Here is a 19831-nt window from a genome sequence, read left to right as displayed (position 1 = left end):
CTTTGTCTAAAATCATGAAAAAAATACTGGAAGTCTTATTTACATATATTAACATATTTCCAAAGTCTTAGCCACGAACTCAAAGTCTAAGAAAGGTTTTTAATTCCCAACCCAAAACAGCCCGCTTTTTACCAAATGGAGATTAAAGGATATATGTTAAGTTTCAAGGTGTTCTTCATATGTACAAGCTATAAGCTCTTATATTAACTTAATATAATATCATAATACATATAAATAAGTGTTATTAGAGTTAAGTTAGAAATATTAGATTAGTTCTTCAAACAGGCTTGGTGTTCACCAAAACAAGTTCTAGTTTTTACAAGTTTTATAAGTATAATAAGATAGCAACTATACAAGGAATTGAACAAGGATTTTGAGAAGTATTTTACCTTGATTATGAAGAGAAAAGTTGCTAAGATTAAAGTATGATATGAGAGCATTCAAGTGTGTGTTTTTAGTTTTAGAAAATGTGGAGTAAAAATGAGTTAAAATGGTCCTTATTTATAAGCTTATAATTTTGGCTTTTAGTGAAAATATCTAAGATAAGTTAAATTGTATTAAGTCATACATGACATATTAAATTGATTAGGTCATGGATGACATATTACACAAATAATTGCAGATTTCTATTGGTATATACCAATAGTAAATACTTCTAGAAGCTGTGTATAATACGGGTAAAAATACCGTATGAATGCGAGTAGAATTCTTTAAGGAAATTGAACGAAAATATGAGTATAGCTATCCTTTATATGTATTGGTATATTATAAAGTGTATTCAATACTTGTAAGGATGTATTTACACTCGTAATACATTATATGTAAATACATTTTAACATAAGTTAATTACGTCCTTTAAATAGTAATATATATATATTGTTTGAAAACTCTTTAAATTAGTAGTATGAATATATATATATATATATATATATATATATATATATATATATATATATATATATATATATATATATATATATATAATACTTTGTTAATATACTTAATGAGATATTTAATTATCATATTTTAAAGGTAAATATATATAAATCCATATATATACACAATAATTAAACAATCAAACAATTAAATCAAGTTATGATGTTCGTGAATCGTCGGAATAAAAGGGTGACCAAAAGCTTGTGTAAAACTCTTTTCGGAGGTTCAAGATTTATTAAAATTCATTACTTATCAAGTCGGAATTATATAAAGATTAAGTTTAAATTTGGTCGGAAATTTCCGGGTCGTCACACATGCCGTCAACTTTCGATGTAATAAAAGTTTGTCTTTCAAAAATGAATTCAATGTTTGTAAAATGTATCATATAGAGGTCAAGTACCTCGCGATGTAATCATATGTTATTGTATTCGTCCTTACGGATTAGGATGGGTCGTTACAATTATCATTAAAACTAATATTAGTATCATTTGATTATTATAATTACTATTATTAATATCATTATTAGGAATGCGATAAAAAAGAGGACTAAAAGTTATTAAACAAATCGATTAGGAAATAATGAGTATATGTATCATGATGAAATCAAAATATTGTAAGATATTGATTTAGATAAAAATATCGTTTTCATTATTTTTATCATTATTATTATTATTAAAAGAATCATTAATATCAAAACTATCATTTTTATTAAAATTATCAGAAATATCATTATTATTATAAAATATTATCTTTATTATCATATTAGGATTATTATTAAAAATTATCATTCTTGATAGAATTATTATTATAAAATATTATTATTACAATTCTTATTATGATAATATATATAGTAAATATTATTATTAAGATAAATTATATTTTTTTTACTAATATTAAAATATCGATACTATCAATTATCATTTAAAATTTATCATCGTTATTAAAACTATCATTCTATTAAAAATTATTTTTATTATCGTTTTTATTAGAATCATTAAAAAGTATAGAATTTAAAAACTATCGTTTTATTTAAAATTATAGTTACTATCAATTTAATTAGTATTATTAATATCATCATTATTACTACCATTATTATTTATATTAAGTACTTTTAATAACATTATCATTATTATTATTATCATTATTATTATTACAAAATAATATAATTTTTTTCTACTCATTATTATTATTATCAATAATATTTTATCAAATAAATATGTGATACAAATATATTTTACCACAAGTAATATAATTACATTAATAATACATATCACTATATTTTTATGATATTAAGTGAACTTTATAAATTTTATTATCTGAGATATATAAAAGTATATTTTTATCATATATAAATTTTAAATATAAATTTTTATTATTTACTTTAATAAAATCTGATAAATATATTTAAATATATAAAAAAACGACTATTTTCAAGTTATATAATAAACACGTATAGATTTTGGAAATCATTTTGAGTCAAGTTGACTTTTGTTGACTTTTGCATGATAATCTCGAGCATTAGGATTGTGATACACAATGACCTGACCTAAATTGTTAGACAGATATTGACCAACATATAAATATATATACTTAATATAGGTTCGTGAATCCGAGGCCAACCTTGCACTTGTTCAGTGCCGTCATATGCATTATTGCTACGAAATACAGTTTTGTGAGTTTCATTTGCTCCCTTTTTAAATGCTTTTGCAATATATATTTTTGGGACTGAGAATACATGAGGTGCTTTTATAAATGTTTTACGAAATAGACACAAGTAATCGAAACTACATTCTATGGTTGGATTATCGAAATCGAATAGCCCCTAATTGACGCGAATCCTAAAAATAGATCTATAGACCCTGACAAGTCCCATTCGGGTTACGAATGTTTTAGTACTTCAACGATATATACTGAGATTAAATGAGGTAGAATCATAACAGAATCATTTTAGAATGACATTATATATATGAATCGAATGGCTTATGAATCATATTTGATTGCTTGGTAGAATGACATTATTGCCTTGTTATATCATCATAAAGTGATTGTATTGTACAATCACATGTGATTGGATTCCAATTACTTGTGATTGGAATGCAATATCACAAGTGATTAGCATACAAATGCCATCACCATGTGATTTATTGATTTTATGTGCTAGCTTATGAATCATATTTGATTGCTTGGTAGAATGACATTGTTAGGTTTTCAATCACATGTGATTTTTGCAGAAATCACATGTGATTGAAGTAATGTCATCACATGTGATTGTTCTTTGTTTTAATGTGCAATTTAGTGAAATTATTTCAACGTCATAGTTAGATGTTTACATGTAGTTTTTCATTGTTTTAATTTTTAATATTTTACATGTTTTACAGGTAAACAAACTCGCAAACGCAAGGCTCCGGTTGATAAGGCTGTTTCGAAGCGTAAAACTAAAGCAAAAGTTGATGCTAAGAAGGAGTTACCTTCTCTGAGGCTTAGGACCACTCCTAAGCCGTTTGCTAATGTTATGGCTTCGCTTAATCCTGCTAAAAAGGAATGCGTGAGCAAGCTTGGGTTTCATTGTTTGTTAGATTTTAACATTGATCAACTTCCTGGTAATCTTGTCTACTTTTGCGTAGACAATCTTGATGAGAAAGCTATGGTGATTAGGACTTCTAAGGGTGATATCAAGGTTGACGCTGAAGCGGTCAAAGATGTTTTTGGCTTTGAAGATGCCGGGGTTGAATTAGTATCCCTAGATGTTATTCCTGACATCGAATTTGTTCAAAGTTTGTATGATCAGTTTCCAAAAGAACTGGGGCTTCGTGCATCGGCAATTGCTGAGAAGATTTTAAGTGCTACCGAAACCGATAGTATCTTCGAGATGAACTTCATAATGTTGTTTGTCAGCACAATGGTCACGTGCGAAAGAAATGGCATGGTTAGTCCGTTTGTCGTGACAAGGTTGGGTGATACGATCGATTTATCAACTGTCAATTGGTGTAAGTATTTGCTATCAAGTGTTAAAAGTAGCAAATCTGGTTGGAATAGATTAGATCCAAATTCTTTCTATAATGGTCCCGCTACTTTTCTTACCGTGAGTTTCCTGTTTATTATTCTTATGCTTTTTATATCTATTTTTATTTTGATTTTTGTCAAGTTTGTTTATAACTATGACTTTTCCTGTTTTTCTTTTAGCTGTTGTATCTTGACCGAACCAAGTTTGATCATCTTCCGGTTGTCCGTGGGCGTCCCGTTTTCAAGAACTGGAAAGGAGCTATTGCGGTTCGTGCAAAGAACGAGGTGGCTTTACGTGGAAATTTTGGTACTCTTGAACTTGCACCAATATTTGATCCTGAAGTAGATGTTGGAGAGGGTTTTATAGCAAATGAAGGTCAAAACGATAACATTGATTCGGTTGAGGTATTTTCCTTTATATCTATTATGTTTTGATGTTTTGATTCTGCTTTTGCCATTCACCTGTGATATGTCTTTAATTTCATTCAATTCTGCTTGCTGCTTGCAATCACATGTGATTACATTTTAACAATCACATGTGATTGTGCTTTAATTTCATGTGATTCTGCTTTCTTTCATGCCAATCACATGTGATTATGATTTAACAATCACATGTGATTCTGCTTTAATTTCAAGTGATTCTGCTTTCTGTTTGCCAATCACATGTGATTATGATTTAACAATCACATGTGATTCTGCTTTGATTTCAAGTGATTCTACTTTCTGCTTGCCAATCACATGTGATTATGATTTAACAATCACATGTGATTTTGACTTAATTTACTGCATCACCTTATAGAGTTTATTATCTAATGTGTGTGCCTTATATGCAGGACTATTGTCGAGTTATCAAGGAGAAGTTCAAGTTGGTTGATGACTTGAAAAGGTTTTTGTCAAAAAAAAATAACTGAAGGGCTGGTGAATTATCCCAACGAGAAGACTTTGATATCTTATCAAAGTAAATTGAATGAAGTTTTTAGAATGGTTAATGATGACGAGGTGAAGGTACCAATGAATGGTACCGATGAGGAGAAGAAGGAAGATGTTGAGAAGAATGATGATGATGAGAAGAAGGATGATGACAAGAAGAATGATGATGCTGAGAAGAAGTATGATGATGAACAAAATGCTATGTTTGATGAGGTTTTTGATGAGAACAATGATGATGATGAACGAAAGTCTGATGATGATGAAGATGACCAAGATGATGGAGCTAAGGATGATCAAGAAGTCCATCTTGGTTCCGATGATGAAGCCAAGAATGATGATGAAGGTCAAAAAGATGGTGAAGATGAAAAAGAAGTTAGTGAAAGTGAAAAATATACCTCTGATGAAGATGTTGAATCTGTACAAGAGAATGCTTCTTTGTCACAATGGTTTGATGTCAACGTACATGAGGTGGTTGAATGTTGTGAAATTGTTTCTTTACTTTATGCACCCACAATATCACAAAGCCTTCCAATGTTACCTGTCCATAATATACCAATATTTATAAGTTTAACCCCTCCAACTTTCCATCTTTTATCTCAGGAGGAGGCTGTTGTGGAGAAGAATGAGTTAAACATTGATAAAAGAGTTGCAGCCATCCCAAAGAAGAAGCAGATTGGAATAGTTGTTTCTTCTAAATATGTCAACAAATTGACAGCAGTTTATAACATGTTGATCGACTCCGAACTTTCAGTGGCTATGGAGTTGTTTTCAATGAAGAAAAACGCAGAGTGAGTTTTCTATACTTAATCTTGACATTAATTAGCATTTTATATCATTCAATCACATGTGATTAAATCAGTCAATCACATGTGATTATTTTTAGTCAATCATATGTGATTATATCATTCAATCACATGTGAACAAACTAAACATAGCATCACTATTGACATATACTAATTATGTTTTTATTGTATTTTGTTTTTTAGTGAAATGATATTTGAAGATAAAAAGGGGGTTTGGAACGTTCATCGTGTTAGCTTGGAATCACTTTGTCCGGGTTTATATGTTGAAGCCAGTGTGGTCGATGTCTGGAGTTATATTCTAAATCAAGAGCGACAGTTTAGAGATCCAGCTAGCCCAACAAAGTTTTTCTTTCCAACTTCAATCATTGTAAGTTTTAACTTTTAAAATTTTCTTGCCAATCACATGTGATTATGATTTAATAATCACATGTGATTGTTTTTTAATTTCAAGTGATTCTGCATTCAGCTTGACAATCACATGTGATTCTGCCTTAACACATGTTTTTTTTTTATTTTTATAGTGGTCTGGCATGTATGACGACAAGAAAATGCCAAAAGAAGTTAAACTGCAGAAATTTCAAGAAAATGTTGAATCGTTTTCCCAATGATATTTCATTTCAAAAAACTGATCTGGTATGTTAATTTTGTTTACATTCTTGTTTCATTTTTCTATAAATATCATAATCAATAATCAATTATTTGTATGCTGAAAATTTGATATATATATTTTTATAATTATTTGCCACAGGTTTTTTTCCCCATCTGCAGAAACAATCATTTCTTTGTGCTCTTGTTTGACTTGACGATTCCAAAACTCTTTATAATGGACAATGATTCGTCTTCAAACTTCCAAGAAAAATATGCTAAAGTTTTTAACCATGTGGTTAGTTTTCTTTTTTCATGTGGTTCTGCTTTCTGCTTGCCAATCACATGTGATTATGATTTAACAATCACATGTGATTTGTGCTTTAGTTTCATTAGATTCTGCTTTCTGCTTGCCAATCACATGTGATTATGATTTAACAATCACATGTGATTTGTGCTTTAATTTCAATTAATTTTGCTTTCTGCTTGCCAACTAAAATGAGTTTATGTTAGTTTATTTTTCTGATTAGTTTATTTTTCTGATTTGTTTTTCCAGAAATATTGTTTTGGTGAGCATTTAAAACTGCAAAAGCATCGATATGCAATGATGATTGAAAATATGCATCCAAGTCGAATGAAGATGTCCTGGACAACAAGAAATAATGATGTTGATTGTGGTGTTTTTGCCATGTACCATATGGAAATATTTAAAGCCACACCTGACATCGAATGGACGGAGGAGTTGTTCCCTGAATCGTTGGAACAACAAAATCAGTTGAGGAAGTTGAGAGTCCGCTATGCAGCGAAAATTTTAACTCATTCTCTAAACCAGCATGCCAACAAGATGATTCAACATGCTTCAGAATTCAAGTCATCTCATACCAAAGAAGACTACAGGCAGGTTGTTCTTTATGCACAAAAATCAAGAGTTGATCGTGTTGAAAAATCAAAGGAGTTGTTACAAAAGTGAAGCGTTTGTTATCTACTATTGTTGATTCATTGTTGTTAAACAAGTACATGTTATGTTTGTTAGCCAATCATTTTTGATTATGAATGGCCAATCACTTGTGATTTTGAATATCCATTAACTTGTGATTCTGCCAATAACTTTTGATTATGTGTTTTGATTAATGTAATCAGACTTTATGGTCACTTGTGATTCTGTCAATAACTTGTGGTTATTACTTGTGATTGTGTATTGTGATTAATGTAATCATGTGATTTAGTGTTTAGATTTTAGCGTTTAGATTTTTATATTTTAGGGTATAGGGTTTAGATTTAGGGTTTAGAATTAGTTTTTTACACGAACGGTTTAAACCCGGAAAAAAAGCGTTCCAATAACTTGTTATTGCATATTGCCAATCACTTGTGATTTTGAATGGCCAAGCACATGTGCTTACATTAAGCGAATGTGATTGTACAATTCAGAATTACAAGTATTTGTAAATCACTATAACTTTTATGATTATATAGCGAGTTAATCATGTGATTTTTAATCAAGCAATCTAATAAGACCTGTTTTTTTCACAAATTGTGTTCTGACAAATAAAAATGGTGTATCCCTTCTTCACAGCCTGCAACATCACATTAACAATCATATAAGCATAGTTACATCATTAAAAATGAATCAAAAAAATGAATCATAACAAATATTATTCATATATGATTCATAAGCCAACACATAACATTCATTTGTGATTAATCACATGTGATTGGACAATCACAATCACAAGTGATTGGACTAATTCATAATTCTACCAACACATAAAAATATATGTAATTTTGGGCGGAGGGGCAATTTCGTCATTTTACTGTAAAAATTTTGTACACACACTCCACCCATCTCGTGCATTCCTCACTATTGCACACACCATCTATAACGTTCTTCTCTCTCTATCTCCATTCTAGGGTTTTCCATCTGGAACGAATTTCTTCATCGCCATCAATTATCTTAGGTTTTTTCGATTCGATCAACAATCAAACGTTTCATCTTCAATGGCGAAATCATCTGAATCTCTGGCTAAAACACATGCTTCGGGTAAAGCACAATCTTCGGTTAAAGCTCAAGGTCCGGCGAAATCACAAGCTCCGACCAAAATACAAGATCCGGCGAAAACAAAAGCTCCGGCTAAACTAAAAGCTCCGGCCAAAGCTCTAGGTAATTTTACTATGTTTTATTTCGAATTAATCAAGTGTTTTTTCTATTTTCATTGTTTTCTTAATTTTTTTAGTTTTTTTTAGAGATATTGCTTCGTGATTTGTTTGTGTTTACTATTTTTTCAGCAATCAATCAACTGTTTATTGTATTTCATTTTTTTTCTTAAATTTTTAGGGTTTTTTTAGAGATATAGTGATTCGTGTTTCTTTTTCAAATCACATGTGATTTGTTTGTGATTATCTTATGTGTGTTATTTACCATTATATTTACATGTTTTACAGTTATTTCTCTGCATGCATTTTGTCCATTGTAATGTTAGTGATTAATGCCATCACTTTTGATTTATGCATTTTACTAATTACTTGTGATTCTGCATTTACCAATCACTTGTGATTCTGCTTTGATAATCACTTGTGATTTTTTATTTACCAATCACTTGTGATTCTGCTTTGCCAGTCACTTGTGATTCTGCTTTGCCAATCACTTGTGATTATGCTTTTCCAATCACTTGTGATTCTCCATTACCAATCACTTTCCTGGTTTCAATCAAATGTGATTACAAATAGATGTTAACAATTGACCTCATCTGTTATTTATTTGGTTTAATGTTACTGATCTACTTTTGTAAAATGCTTTTTTTACAGGTAAGAGGAAAGAACATCCCTCTACCAATGAAGATAGTAAACCAAAACTGAAATGAAAAGGTGGTGTTGCTGTTGATAAACCTGAAATTTCCAAGTTGCCTACTCTCAGGCTTAGGACCACTCCTGCGCAATTTGCGAAGGTTATGTGCTCTTTGACCGCTGAGCAAAAAGAATGTGTTCGTAGACTTGGGTTTAGTTCTTTAATTGGCTTCAACATAAATGAGTTACCTGGTAACCTAGCTTACTATGTTGTTGATAACTTTGATGGTGATGCTATGGTTATACGAACGAGAAAAGGGGATATTAAAGTTGATGCTGAATCAGTCAAAGACGTCTTTGGAATTGAAGACGATGGTGTTGACATAGGCTCTTTGGAAATTAAGATTGATAGTGCTTTTGTTAAAAGATGGAAGGCTCAGTTTGAAGAAGGTATGAGCTACCGTTCATCAACACTTTGTAATTTGATTCTGAGCTCACCTGAAGTCGATAGCATTTTTGAGATGAATTTTATAATGTTATTCACGAACACGATGGTTACGTGTGAAAGAAACGGGAAGTTGACTGATTATGTGTTGACAAGGCTGGCTGATGATGTTGCTATATCAAGCATCAACTGGTGTAGTTATCTTCTTAATTCATTGAAGTATAGCAAAAATTTTTGGAACAGAAACTTTCCCAAGAAGAGTTTCTACAATGGTGCTGCTACCTTTCTTTCTGTGAGTTGTCTTCTCCATTGTTTTTTATGCTTGTTACATCTATTTTCACAATTTGGTTAATAACATTAATTATTTTTTTTTTACTCTTTTTGTCTTACCTGCTATATCTGGACAGGACCAAGTTTGATCTCTTTCCTGTTGTTCGTGGACGTCCAGTTTTTAAAAACTGGAAAGGTGCCATTACTGTTCGTGCAAACAAAGAGGCTTCACTTGGATCATTTGGTACTTTGGAACTTGCACCAAAGTATGATCCAGAAGCAGATGGAGAGGGCTTTTTAAAAATTGAAGATAACAATGATAATTTTGGTCTACTTGAGGTATTTTTTAAACTCATTCATATGACTTGTGATTCTGCATGATTTTTTAAACTCATTCATACTTATTAATATCACTTGTGATTCTGCATGCCAATCACTTGTGATTCTGCATGCCAATCACTTGTGATTCTGCATGCCAATCACTTGTAATCACTTGTGATTCTGCATGCCAATCACTTGTGATTCTGCATGCCAATCACTTGTAATCACTTGTGATTCTGCATGCCAATCACTTGTGATTCTGCATGCCAATCACTTGTGATTCTGCATGCAATCACTTGTGATTCTGCATGCCAATCACTTGTGATTCTGCATGCCAATCACTTGTGATTATGCATGCAATCACTTGTGATGCATGCCAATCACTTGTGATTCTGCATGCCAATCACTTGTGATTGAATTTACATAATCACTTGTGATTTTTCATACTTATTCCAACCTTTTTTCATATTATTTGCAGGAATATTTTCAAGTCATTGACGAGAAATTCAAAATGGTTGATGACTTGAAACAATTTCTGTTGAAGAAAATAACTGAAGGTTTATCAAAATTTCCAAATGAGAAGACTTTGATATCTTATCAAAGTAGATTGAAGCAAGTTTTTAGAATCAATGATGGTGATGTTGATGAGAAGCTTGAAAAGAAATGTGAGGATGATGAGAAGAATGCTGAGGATAAAGAGATTAAGGTTAAAAATGATTCGAAGATGGTTGAGTGCGAGGAGAAGGCTACTAATGATGATGATGATGATGATGATGATGATGATGATGATGATGATGATGAGGATGATGAAAAGCATGATGATGATGATGAAGAAGAAGAAGAAGAAGAAGAAGAAGAAAAGACTGAGTCTGATGAAGATGATGAGGTTAGTGGTCATGAAATTGAGATTGAAGCGAATTCTAATGAAGAAGTTGTACGGCTTGATCAAGATGATGAGGGTAAGGGTAAGGGTCCCGAAGATGTTGTAAAAGAAGTTTGTGAAGGTGCCGATAATTCTGATGTAGATGTTGAAGAGCAAGCTTCTTTGACACAATGGTTTGATCTGAATGTTAACGAGGTTGTTGAATGTTGTGAAATTGTTTCTTTACTTGTTAATGCACCCACAACATTGGATAGTCTTCCAATGTTAGCTGTTCATAATACCCCAACATTTAATAGTTTAACCCCTCCAACCTTTCATCTTTTATCTCAGGAGGAGGTTAGTGAGGAGAAGAAGTCTAAGAAGGGAAAAAAGAAACTGATTATGAGATCTACGAAAGTTGCTATGGCTTCTCCATATGTCAATAGGTTGACGGCAGTTTCGGACCTGTTGACTAACTCCGAAGTGGCTTTGGCTATGGATTTGTTTTCAATGCAAAGAAACGCTTGGTGAGTTTTCTATACTTTTTTCTTAATCTAAATAGCACTTTATATCATTTGATTCACATGTGATTATATTAGTCAATCACAAGTGCTTATGTTTTCCAGTCACATGTTATTAATCAAACATAGAATTAGTATTTGACAAATAGTAATTCTGTTTTATTGTATTTTTTTAGTGATCTTGTATTTGAAGTTAAAAATGCCGATTGGAATGTTCACCGTGTCACGATGGAATCACTTTGTCCTGATTTATATATTGAGGCTGGTGTGGTTGATATTTGGAGCTTTATACTAAACCACGAGCGTAGGTATAGAGATCCAGCCAGCCGAACAAGGTTTTTATTTCCAACGTCAATCATTGTAAGTTAACTTTTAAATTTTATTTACATATATCATACTGTACAATCACTTGTGATTCAGCATGCCAATCACTTGTGATTCAGCACGCCAATCACTTGTGATTCAGCACGCCAATCACTTGTGATTCAGCACGCCAATCACTTGTGATTCAGCATGCCAATCATATTTATTGTTTGCATTTATTTTGTTAAAGTTTTTAATATATGTTCGTTTATTTTATACAGTGGACATACATGTATGACAACAGTTTGAAAAAAGAAGCTAAACTCAAGTCATTTCAAGAAAATGCGTCATCATTGTTTAAAGTGTTTCCCAACGATGTTTCTTTCCACAAAACTGAGCTGGTATGTTATTTTACTTTACATTTTTGTTTATTTTTTCGGTAATATAATAATTAATTATATTTTTTATGCTGAAAATTAATTGTTTTATTTTAATTCTTTTCTACAGGTGTTTTTTCCAATCTGCAGAAATGATCATTTCTTTGTCCTTGTGTTTGATTTGAAAGTTCCAAAGCTCTTCATACTTGACAATGCTAAACTAACGATGCACTTCAACGCAAAATATCTCAAAGTTTGCAACCTTGTGGTTAGTTTATCTTCTTTTTTTTTAATTAACTTGTTTTGTATATTTAAACGTGTCATTAGACTATTCAATCACATGTGATTGAATGATACAATCACATTATACAATCACATTATACAATCACATGTGATTACAAACAATCATTAGCACATGTGATTTTGAAAAGCTGATCTTTATTTTTCTGATTTGTTTTCTCAGCAATATTGCTTTGGTGAGCATCTTCAATCTCAAAATCATCCAAAGGCGAAGAAGATTCAAGAAATTCATCCAAGTAGAATCAAGATTCCATGGATTACGAGAGACAATGCTGTTGATTGTGGAGTTTTTGCCATGTACCACATGGACAGATTTAAAGCCACACCCGAGACAGATTGGACTGAGGAATTGGCTTGTGAATCGTCGGTTCAAAATAATCAGCTCAGGAAGTTGAGGGTTCGGTATGCAGCAAAAATTTTAACACATCCTCTAAATTTACATTCCAAGCAGATGATTATAAATGCAAATCGGTTCAACATTCTTCATTCAAAAGAAGAATATAGGAACGTTGTTTTGACTGCAAAAAACTCAAGATATGAGCGGGTTGAGAGATCAAAGGAGTCCTTGCCAAATATCAAGTGAAGTGTTATGTTGAAAAACAATATAAGATGTTATTTTTGCTGAACTTTTTATGTGTTAACAAATTTGTTATTTGGTACACAATATTTTTTAGCATATCTATGTTTTTGTTGAATGGTAAATCACATTGTATGGACTATGGTTTTTAATCACTTGTAATACTATGGTTTATGATTGACAATCACTTGTATCTTTAATCATTTATTTATTCTTTACCAATCACTTGTGATTCTGCATTGTTAATCACCAATCACTTTTGATTCTGCATTGTTTAATCACTTGTGATTGTTAATCAATTGTGATTCAGTATTTGGCAATCACTTGTGTTGTTAATCACTTGTGATTCTTCGTTACCAATCACTTGTGTTGGTTTTTAATCACTTGTAATACTATGGTTTATGATTGACAATCACTTGTATCTTTAATCATTTATTTATTCTTTACCAATCATTTGTGATTCTGCATTGTTAATCACCAATCACTTGTGATTCTGTATTTGGAAATCACTTGTGTTGTTAATCACTTGTGATTCTTCGTTACCAATCACTTGTGATTCTGTATTTGGCAATCATTTGTGTTTTAAATCACTACCAATCACTTGTGATTCTGTATTTGGCAATCACTTGTGATTCTGCATTGTTAATCACTTGTGATTCTTCGTTACCAATCACTTGTGATTCTGTATTTGGCAATCATTTGTGTTTTTAATCACTACCAATCACTTGTGATTCAGTATTGTTAATCACTTGTGATTCTGTATTTGGCAATCATTTGTGTTTTTAATCACTACCAATCACTTGTGTTTTTAATTCACTTGTGATTCTGCATTGTTAATCACTTGTGATTCTGTATTTGAAAATCACTTGTGATTCTGCATTGTTAATCACTTGTGATTATGTATTTGGCAATCATTTGTGTTTTTAATCACTACCAATCACTTGTGTTTTTAATTCACTTGTGATTCTTCATTGTTAATCACTTGTGATTCTGTATTTGGCAATCATTTGTGTTTTTAATCACTCATTATCAACCAATCACATGTGATTCTTCAATACCAATCACTTGTGATTCTGTATTTGGCAATCATTTATGAAGAATCACTTATTTTTAATCACTTATTCATTATCTACCAATCACTTGTGATTCTGTATTTGGCAATCATTTGTGTTTTTCAATGTTAATCACCAATCACTTGTGTTTTTAATCACTTATTCATTATCTACCAATCACTTGTGATTCTTCATTGGCTTATCTAATCACATATGATTGAAACACCTCAAAATTGTATGAAAATAAAAACATAAAAAATGTAATTCAAGCATTTCATAGGAACATCAGAATTTCACAATTGTACGAAAGAGAATAAAAAAATAAAAAAAATTGTTAAATAATTCAGTAGTAACTTCAGATTTCTGAAGTTTCTGCTTGTTCTTTTGCTTTCTTTTTTTTGTCACAGGTCCTCTGATTGTGATCGTCACGTCCACATTTACCACAAGTAAGCTTTCTCTTTTTGCTTTCCTTTATTGCTTTCTCTTTTCCGCTCATTAGACGCTTATCATTTGCACATCCTTTGTAATTCCCAACAGGTGGGTTTTGTATTTCTATTGTACTAGGCTTTGAAACTCCAATCATGTTTCCAATTATATCATCATTCTTCTTTGACGGTTTTGGCACTTGAGCTTCAACTTCTTTCTTCAACAATTTAAGTTTTTCAAGAATCACTTTTAGCATATTTTCATCACTGCCTACAAGTTCCACACAATCATAAACAACTGAGGTAATTTCATTAACAGAATCTTGTACAACTATGTTTTCATTGCCATATCTATTTCTCCTTGATCTTAACTCGGGTGGTATTATGTCCCTTCTCCAACGTCTCATTATGTATTTTTCAGGGATTTCTTCTATGTTCTTGTTCTTTAAAACCAAAAAACAGTGTCTACACAGAAGACCATATCGTAGATAGTGTCTACATGTACATACCATTGATCCGTCTTTGCTGTTATGAAGTACCTTCAAAAAAAATATATATATATATTATCAATCACATGTGATTGATAAAAAGATTTTGATTGGATTGACCAATCACAGGTGATTACATATATAAACAGACATGTAAATGTTTTTCTCAGGTTCTGATATAAGTGGCTACATTTTTATGTGATTATAAACATAAACATAGATGTAAATAAATTTTACCTTGTAATGGAAGAACTGTTTTTCTTCATTCGAACCCTCTTTTGTCTTCTCTTTTTCCTCTTTAACAACATAGATTTCCGTTTCTTCCTCCTTGTCCATTTTATCCAATAAACAGCTATACAATGCTTCATAAATCTCTTTTTGAACGATTGCAAAAATAGCATGTGTGTAAACCTTTAATGCATGCTTTTCAATTTTCAGCTGAGTTAACAATTTTGGATTTTTCTTGATTGTCTGTGCATCCAAAGATTCTTGCTTTGACCTCTGTTTTAACATTGCAGATTCAAAGCCGTCCATAAAAGTTAACAGATTTGCTGCAGATCTTGTAAAGTTTGAAAAAAAAGCATTCTCACTCTCAGATCTTGAAGTAGTTCGCATCAAACCAAACATTTCAGTGTCGATAAAATATGCTGGTATCCAAGTTGATCTAATATCAAACATATGTTTGAACCAACTATCATTTTTCAATGAGAAATCGTGCATCAACTTTTCCCATCTTTCTTCAAAAACATTTGGTTCGATATACATATTCCAAACAAGCTTATTAAGTCTATTCTTGAAGTCTTTTTCTACTTCATCTTCAATAGTAGGAATTGCTTCTTGAATCTGTAATTACATATCATTTTTTAATCATTCATATTAAGCAAATCATGTATCATTAAACATTTCAATCACATGTGATTAAATACATTTGTTGTTTGATAACAATATTCATACCTTTGATGGCACCTTTCGCATAATGTGCCACATGCATAGTCTATGTTTTGCCGTCTTAAAAACTGCTTTTATCGCTATCGCCATTGATTTGTCCTGATCTGTCACTATCATGTTTGGCTCTTTCCCGAATGTCTTCATGAAACATGTAAGAAGCCATGTGTAACTCTCAGCTGTTTCATCCCTGATCAATCCCGCAGCAACAGTGACACACCTATGGTGGTTATCTATGCCAGTAAATGGTACAAATTTCATGTTGTACCTGTCATTAATCCAATTAACATGTCAATCACATGTGATTAGAAATTGTAATGAGCCAAATAACATGTCAATCACATGTGATCAGAAACTATAATGAGCCAAGAAAACATGTCAATCACAAGTGATTGTAAACTTTAATGATGCAGAAAACATGACAATCACAAGTAATTACAAACCCTGGTGAGCCAGAAAACATGTCAATCACATGTGATTAGATAGTCTAGTGAGCCAGAAAACATACCTGTTCGTTCTATACGTTACATCAAATGAGATTATGTCACTAAACTCCTTGTAGTTGCATTTTGCAACTTCATCGGCCCAGAAAATTGAATGTAGTTGACTTTTTTCAAGCTTGTACTCAAATGAAAAACCAGGAACATATTTCTTCCGTTCTTCCATTTTGTTAACGAGCATTTGAGAATCACTTGCATTGATAAAAACATTCAAATCTCGTCTCCAGTTTCTGAAATCAGTTACAGTCCCATGCACATTTTTCTCAGACCCTTTCATATTGCTATAAACTTCGTATGCTTTTGTTGGACCAATATTTGACACTGACGAATGGTATACAAACAACTGCTCTGCATACTTCATCTGTCTTTCCGCTTTACTTAAATGTCGGTACTCTTGGGGTAGCAACTCATGATTATGGTGTTCTTGAAAGTCGGACAGTATAAACATATTAGTTCCATACACCCAATCGAATTTAACCCTAGCCCTACATCCGGTGCATTCCATGTTGCTTTTCCTAATTGGCTTTTTACTACTTTGCAATGTGTCAAAGTTCACTTGCATTGGCACACCACCTCTATTGCACAAGTAATATTTCTGCTTCACCAACCCAGATTTTGTAGTCTTTTGAGTTGACTTTCGTATGTCAAAACATGCATGAAACGCGTATAACCTATACATTTTTTCACACTCGTCAAGTGTTCCATAATTTTTTCCAACAACTGGTAGTAAACTCTCATCAACAATTGGTGCATAATACAATGAACCACCTGGTGTTGCTTTTTTACGTGTTGTACCTACTATTGGTGTATCTATACCTGTCCAAAAAAAAAATAGACAATCACATGTGATTTAAATGTTCACTAAATATAACTTAAACAACTAACACATGATCAGTGACTAATAAGTTACTTTCACTCATTCATATCTAATAAAGACAATCACATGTGATTTAACTGTTATTTACTCATTCATATGACAAATGACTAAAACAATCACAAGTGATTTTTAACAAGAAACAAGTGCATGATAAGAGACACAGATATACATATCACATATAGTATTATCATAAAACAAAATCACATGTGATTAAATAAAGATAATCACATGTGATTGAATATATACAATCACAGTATAATCACAGGTATTAAATTACAGTAATGTATCATCATAATACCCAATCACATGTGATCCAATACGAAAAAATTTACAATATGTTTTATTTCATCATACGTATAATCACAGGTATTAACATAAAACAAAATCACATGTGATTAAATAAAGATAATCACATGTGATTGAATATATACAATCACAGTATAATCACAGGTATTAAATTACAGTAATGTATCATCATAATACCCAATCACATGTGATCCAATACGAAAAAATTTACAATATGTTTTATTTCATCATACGTATAATCACAGGTATTAATATAAAACAAAATCACATGTGATTAAATAAAGATAATCACATGTGATTGAATATATACAATCACAGTATAATCACAGGTATTAAATCACAGTAATGTATCATCATAATACCCAATCACATGTGATCCAATACGAAAAAAAAACATACCTGTAGCGTTATCTATAATTTCTTCATCACTGATCTCGTATTCTACTTCAATTGGTTCGTTTTCTGGCTCCATTGCTTCGTATTCTTCTTCCATTGATTAATTGATTGGACAATTTGATTCGCAGCAGTGAAACGATCATGCAACAAAATACATATCATTAAACTCAATCACATGTGATTGACTAACTTGAAATTTACAACAGTTCAGTTTCTGTCTTCATTCTATTTATGATTATCACTTTAACTGGAATTTACATGTGATTGACAAAGAAATTACTCAAATTCAAAGTAAATACTGTTTCATCCAAATTTAATCACATGTGATTAAAGAAGAAACAATACACATACCTTCAGCATTCTGGATTTTGATTTGTTCTTCGTTACTGATATCGATTTCTGGTTCCATTTTGCTTAAATTGAAGGTGAATATCAATTGATTTTGAGAAGAATTCGTATATCCTGCAATTTTTGAGTGATCGACTGCTTATACTAATTAACGTTAAATCCGTTAGAATCGTTAACGGTGTTATAACGGTGTTAACGAGGTTGAAGATGACCGATCGGTCGCCGGAGAAACGTTAATCGCCGATCGCCAGGAGCCTGTTAGGGTTTTGAGGGATTTGATCGATAGCCTTCGAGGTTTTGTCAAGTACGTAAGGGTGTAATTGGCAAAAGACGAAAATACCCTTCCAGTACAAATTGGTGGTTTAATCTGGTGCATTGATCAAAAAAGATCCAAAGGCTGAGATGTGTTCCTTGATTCTCAACCTTTTACTTGTTTTCTTCTGATTACAACTCTAGAATACATGTATAATACAATATAAGTTAGCTAGGATATGATTTGTATAGAATTGTTACAATATTTCCCGTAGCTACAACAATCAAAAAATATCCAATCTTGTTTTACCCATAACTTCTTCGTTTTAAATCTGTTTTGAGTGAATCAAATTGCTATGGTTTCATATTGAACTCTATTTTATGAATCTAAACAGAAAAAGTATAAGTTTATAGTCAGAAATATAAGTTACAAGTCGTTTTTGTAAGAGGTAGTCATTTCAGTCGAAAGAACGACGTCTTGATGACCATTTTGAAAAACATACTTCCACTTTGAGTTTAACCATGATTTTTGGATATAGTTTCATGTTCATAAGAAAAATAATTTTCCCATAAGAACAACTTTTAAATCAAAGTTTATCATAGTTTTTAATTATCAAACCCAAAACAGCCCGTGGTGTTACTACGACGGCGTATGTCCGGTTTTACGGTGTTTTTCGTGTTTCCAGGTTTTAAATCATTAAGTTAGCATATCATATAGATATAGAACATGTGTTTAGTTGATTTTAAAAGTCAAGTTAGAAGAATTAACTTTTGTTTGCGAACAAGTTTAGAATTAACTAAACTATGTTCTAGTGATTTCAAGTTTAAACCTTCGAATAAGGTAGTTTTATATATATGAATCGAATGATGTTATGAACATCATTACTACCTCAAATTTTGTGGATAAACCTACTGGAAATGAGAAAAATAGATCTAGCTTCAAAGAATCCCTGGATGGCTTGAAAGTTCTTGAAGCAGAATCATGACACGAAAACAAGTTCAAGTAAGATTTCCACTCGAAATAAGATTGTTATAGTTATAGAAATTGAATCAAAGTTTGAATATGAGTATTATCTTGTATTAGAAAGATATCTTACTGTAAATAAGAAAGATTTCTTGAGGTTGGATGATCACTTTACAAGATTGGAAGTAAGCTAGCAAACTTGGAAGTATTCTTGATTTTATGAAACTAGAACTTATAGAATTTATGAAGAACACTTAGAACTTG

The 19831-nt window shown here is 31.5% G+C and overlaps 1 protein-coding gene across 1 annotated transcript; it reads right to left on the bottom strand.

Annotated features, from left to right (window-relative positions):
* Nucleotides 1-14421: 14421 nt before the first annotated feature.
* LOC139901283 (protein FAR1-RELATED SEQUENCE 5-like) lies at nt 14422-18100 on the bottom strand. The gene is made up of 5 exons (XM_071884012.1): nt 18007-18100; nt 16433-17240; nt 15934-16192; nt 15217-15822; nt 14422-14934 (listed from the first exon to the last, which is right to left on the bottom strand). Exons 1-5 carry the CDS (start codon nt 18098-18100, stop codon nt 14422-14424), a joined length of 2280 nt encoding a protein of 759 aa, XP_071740113.1.
* Nucleotides 18101-19831: the final 1731 nt, after the last annotated feature.

Source organism: Rutidosis leptorrhynchoides, chromosome 3 (genome assembly GCF_046630445.1).
Source record: "Rutidosis leptorrhynchoides isolate AG116_Rl617_1_P2 chromosome 3, CSIRO_AGI_Rlap_v1, whole genome shotgun sequence".
Taxonomy (NCBI): domain Eukaryota; kingdom Viridiplantae; phylum Streptophyta; class Magnoliopsida; order Asterales; family Asteraceae; genus Rutidosis; species Rutidosis leptorrhynchoides.
Note: the sequence above shows the minus strand (reverse complement) of the source record. Positions and strands in the feature narration are given on the sequence as shown.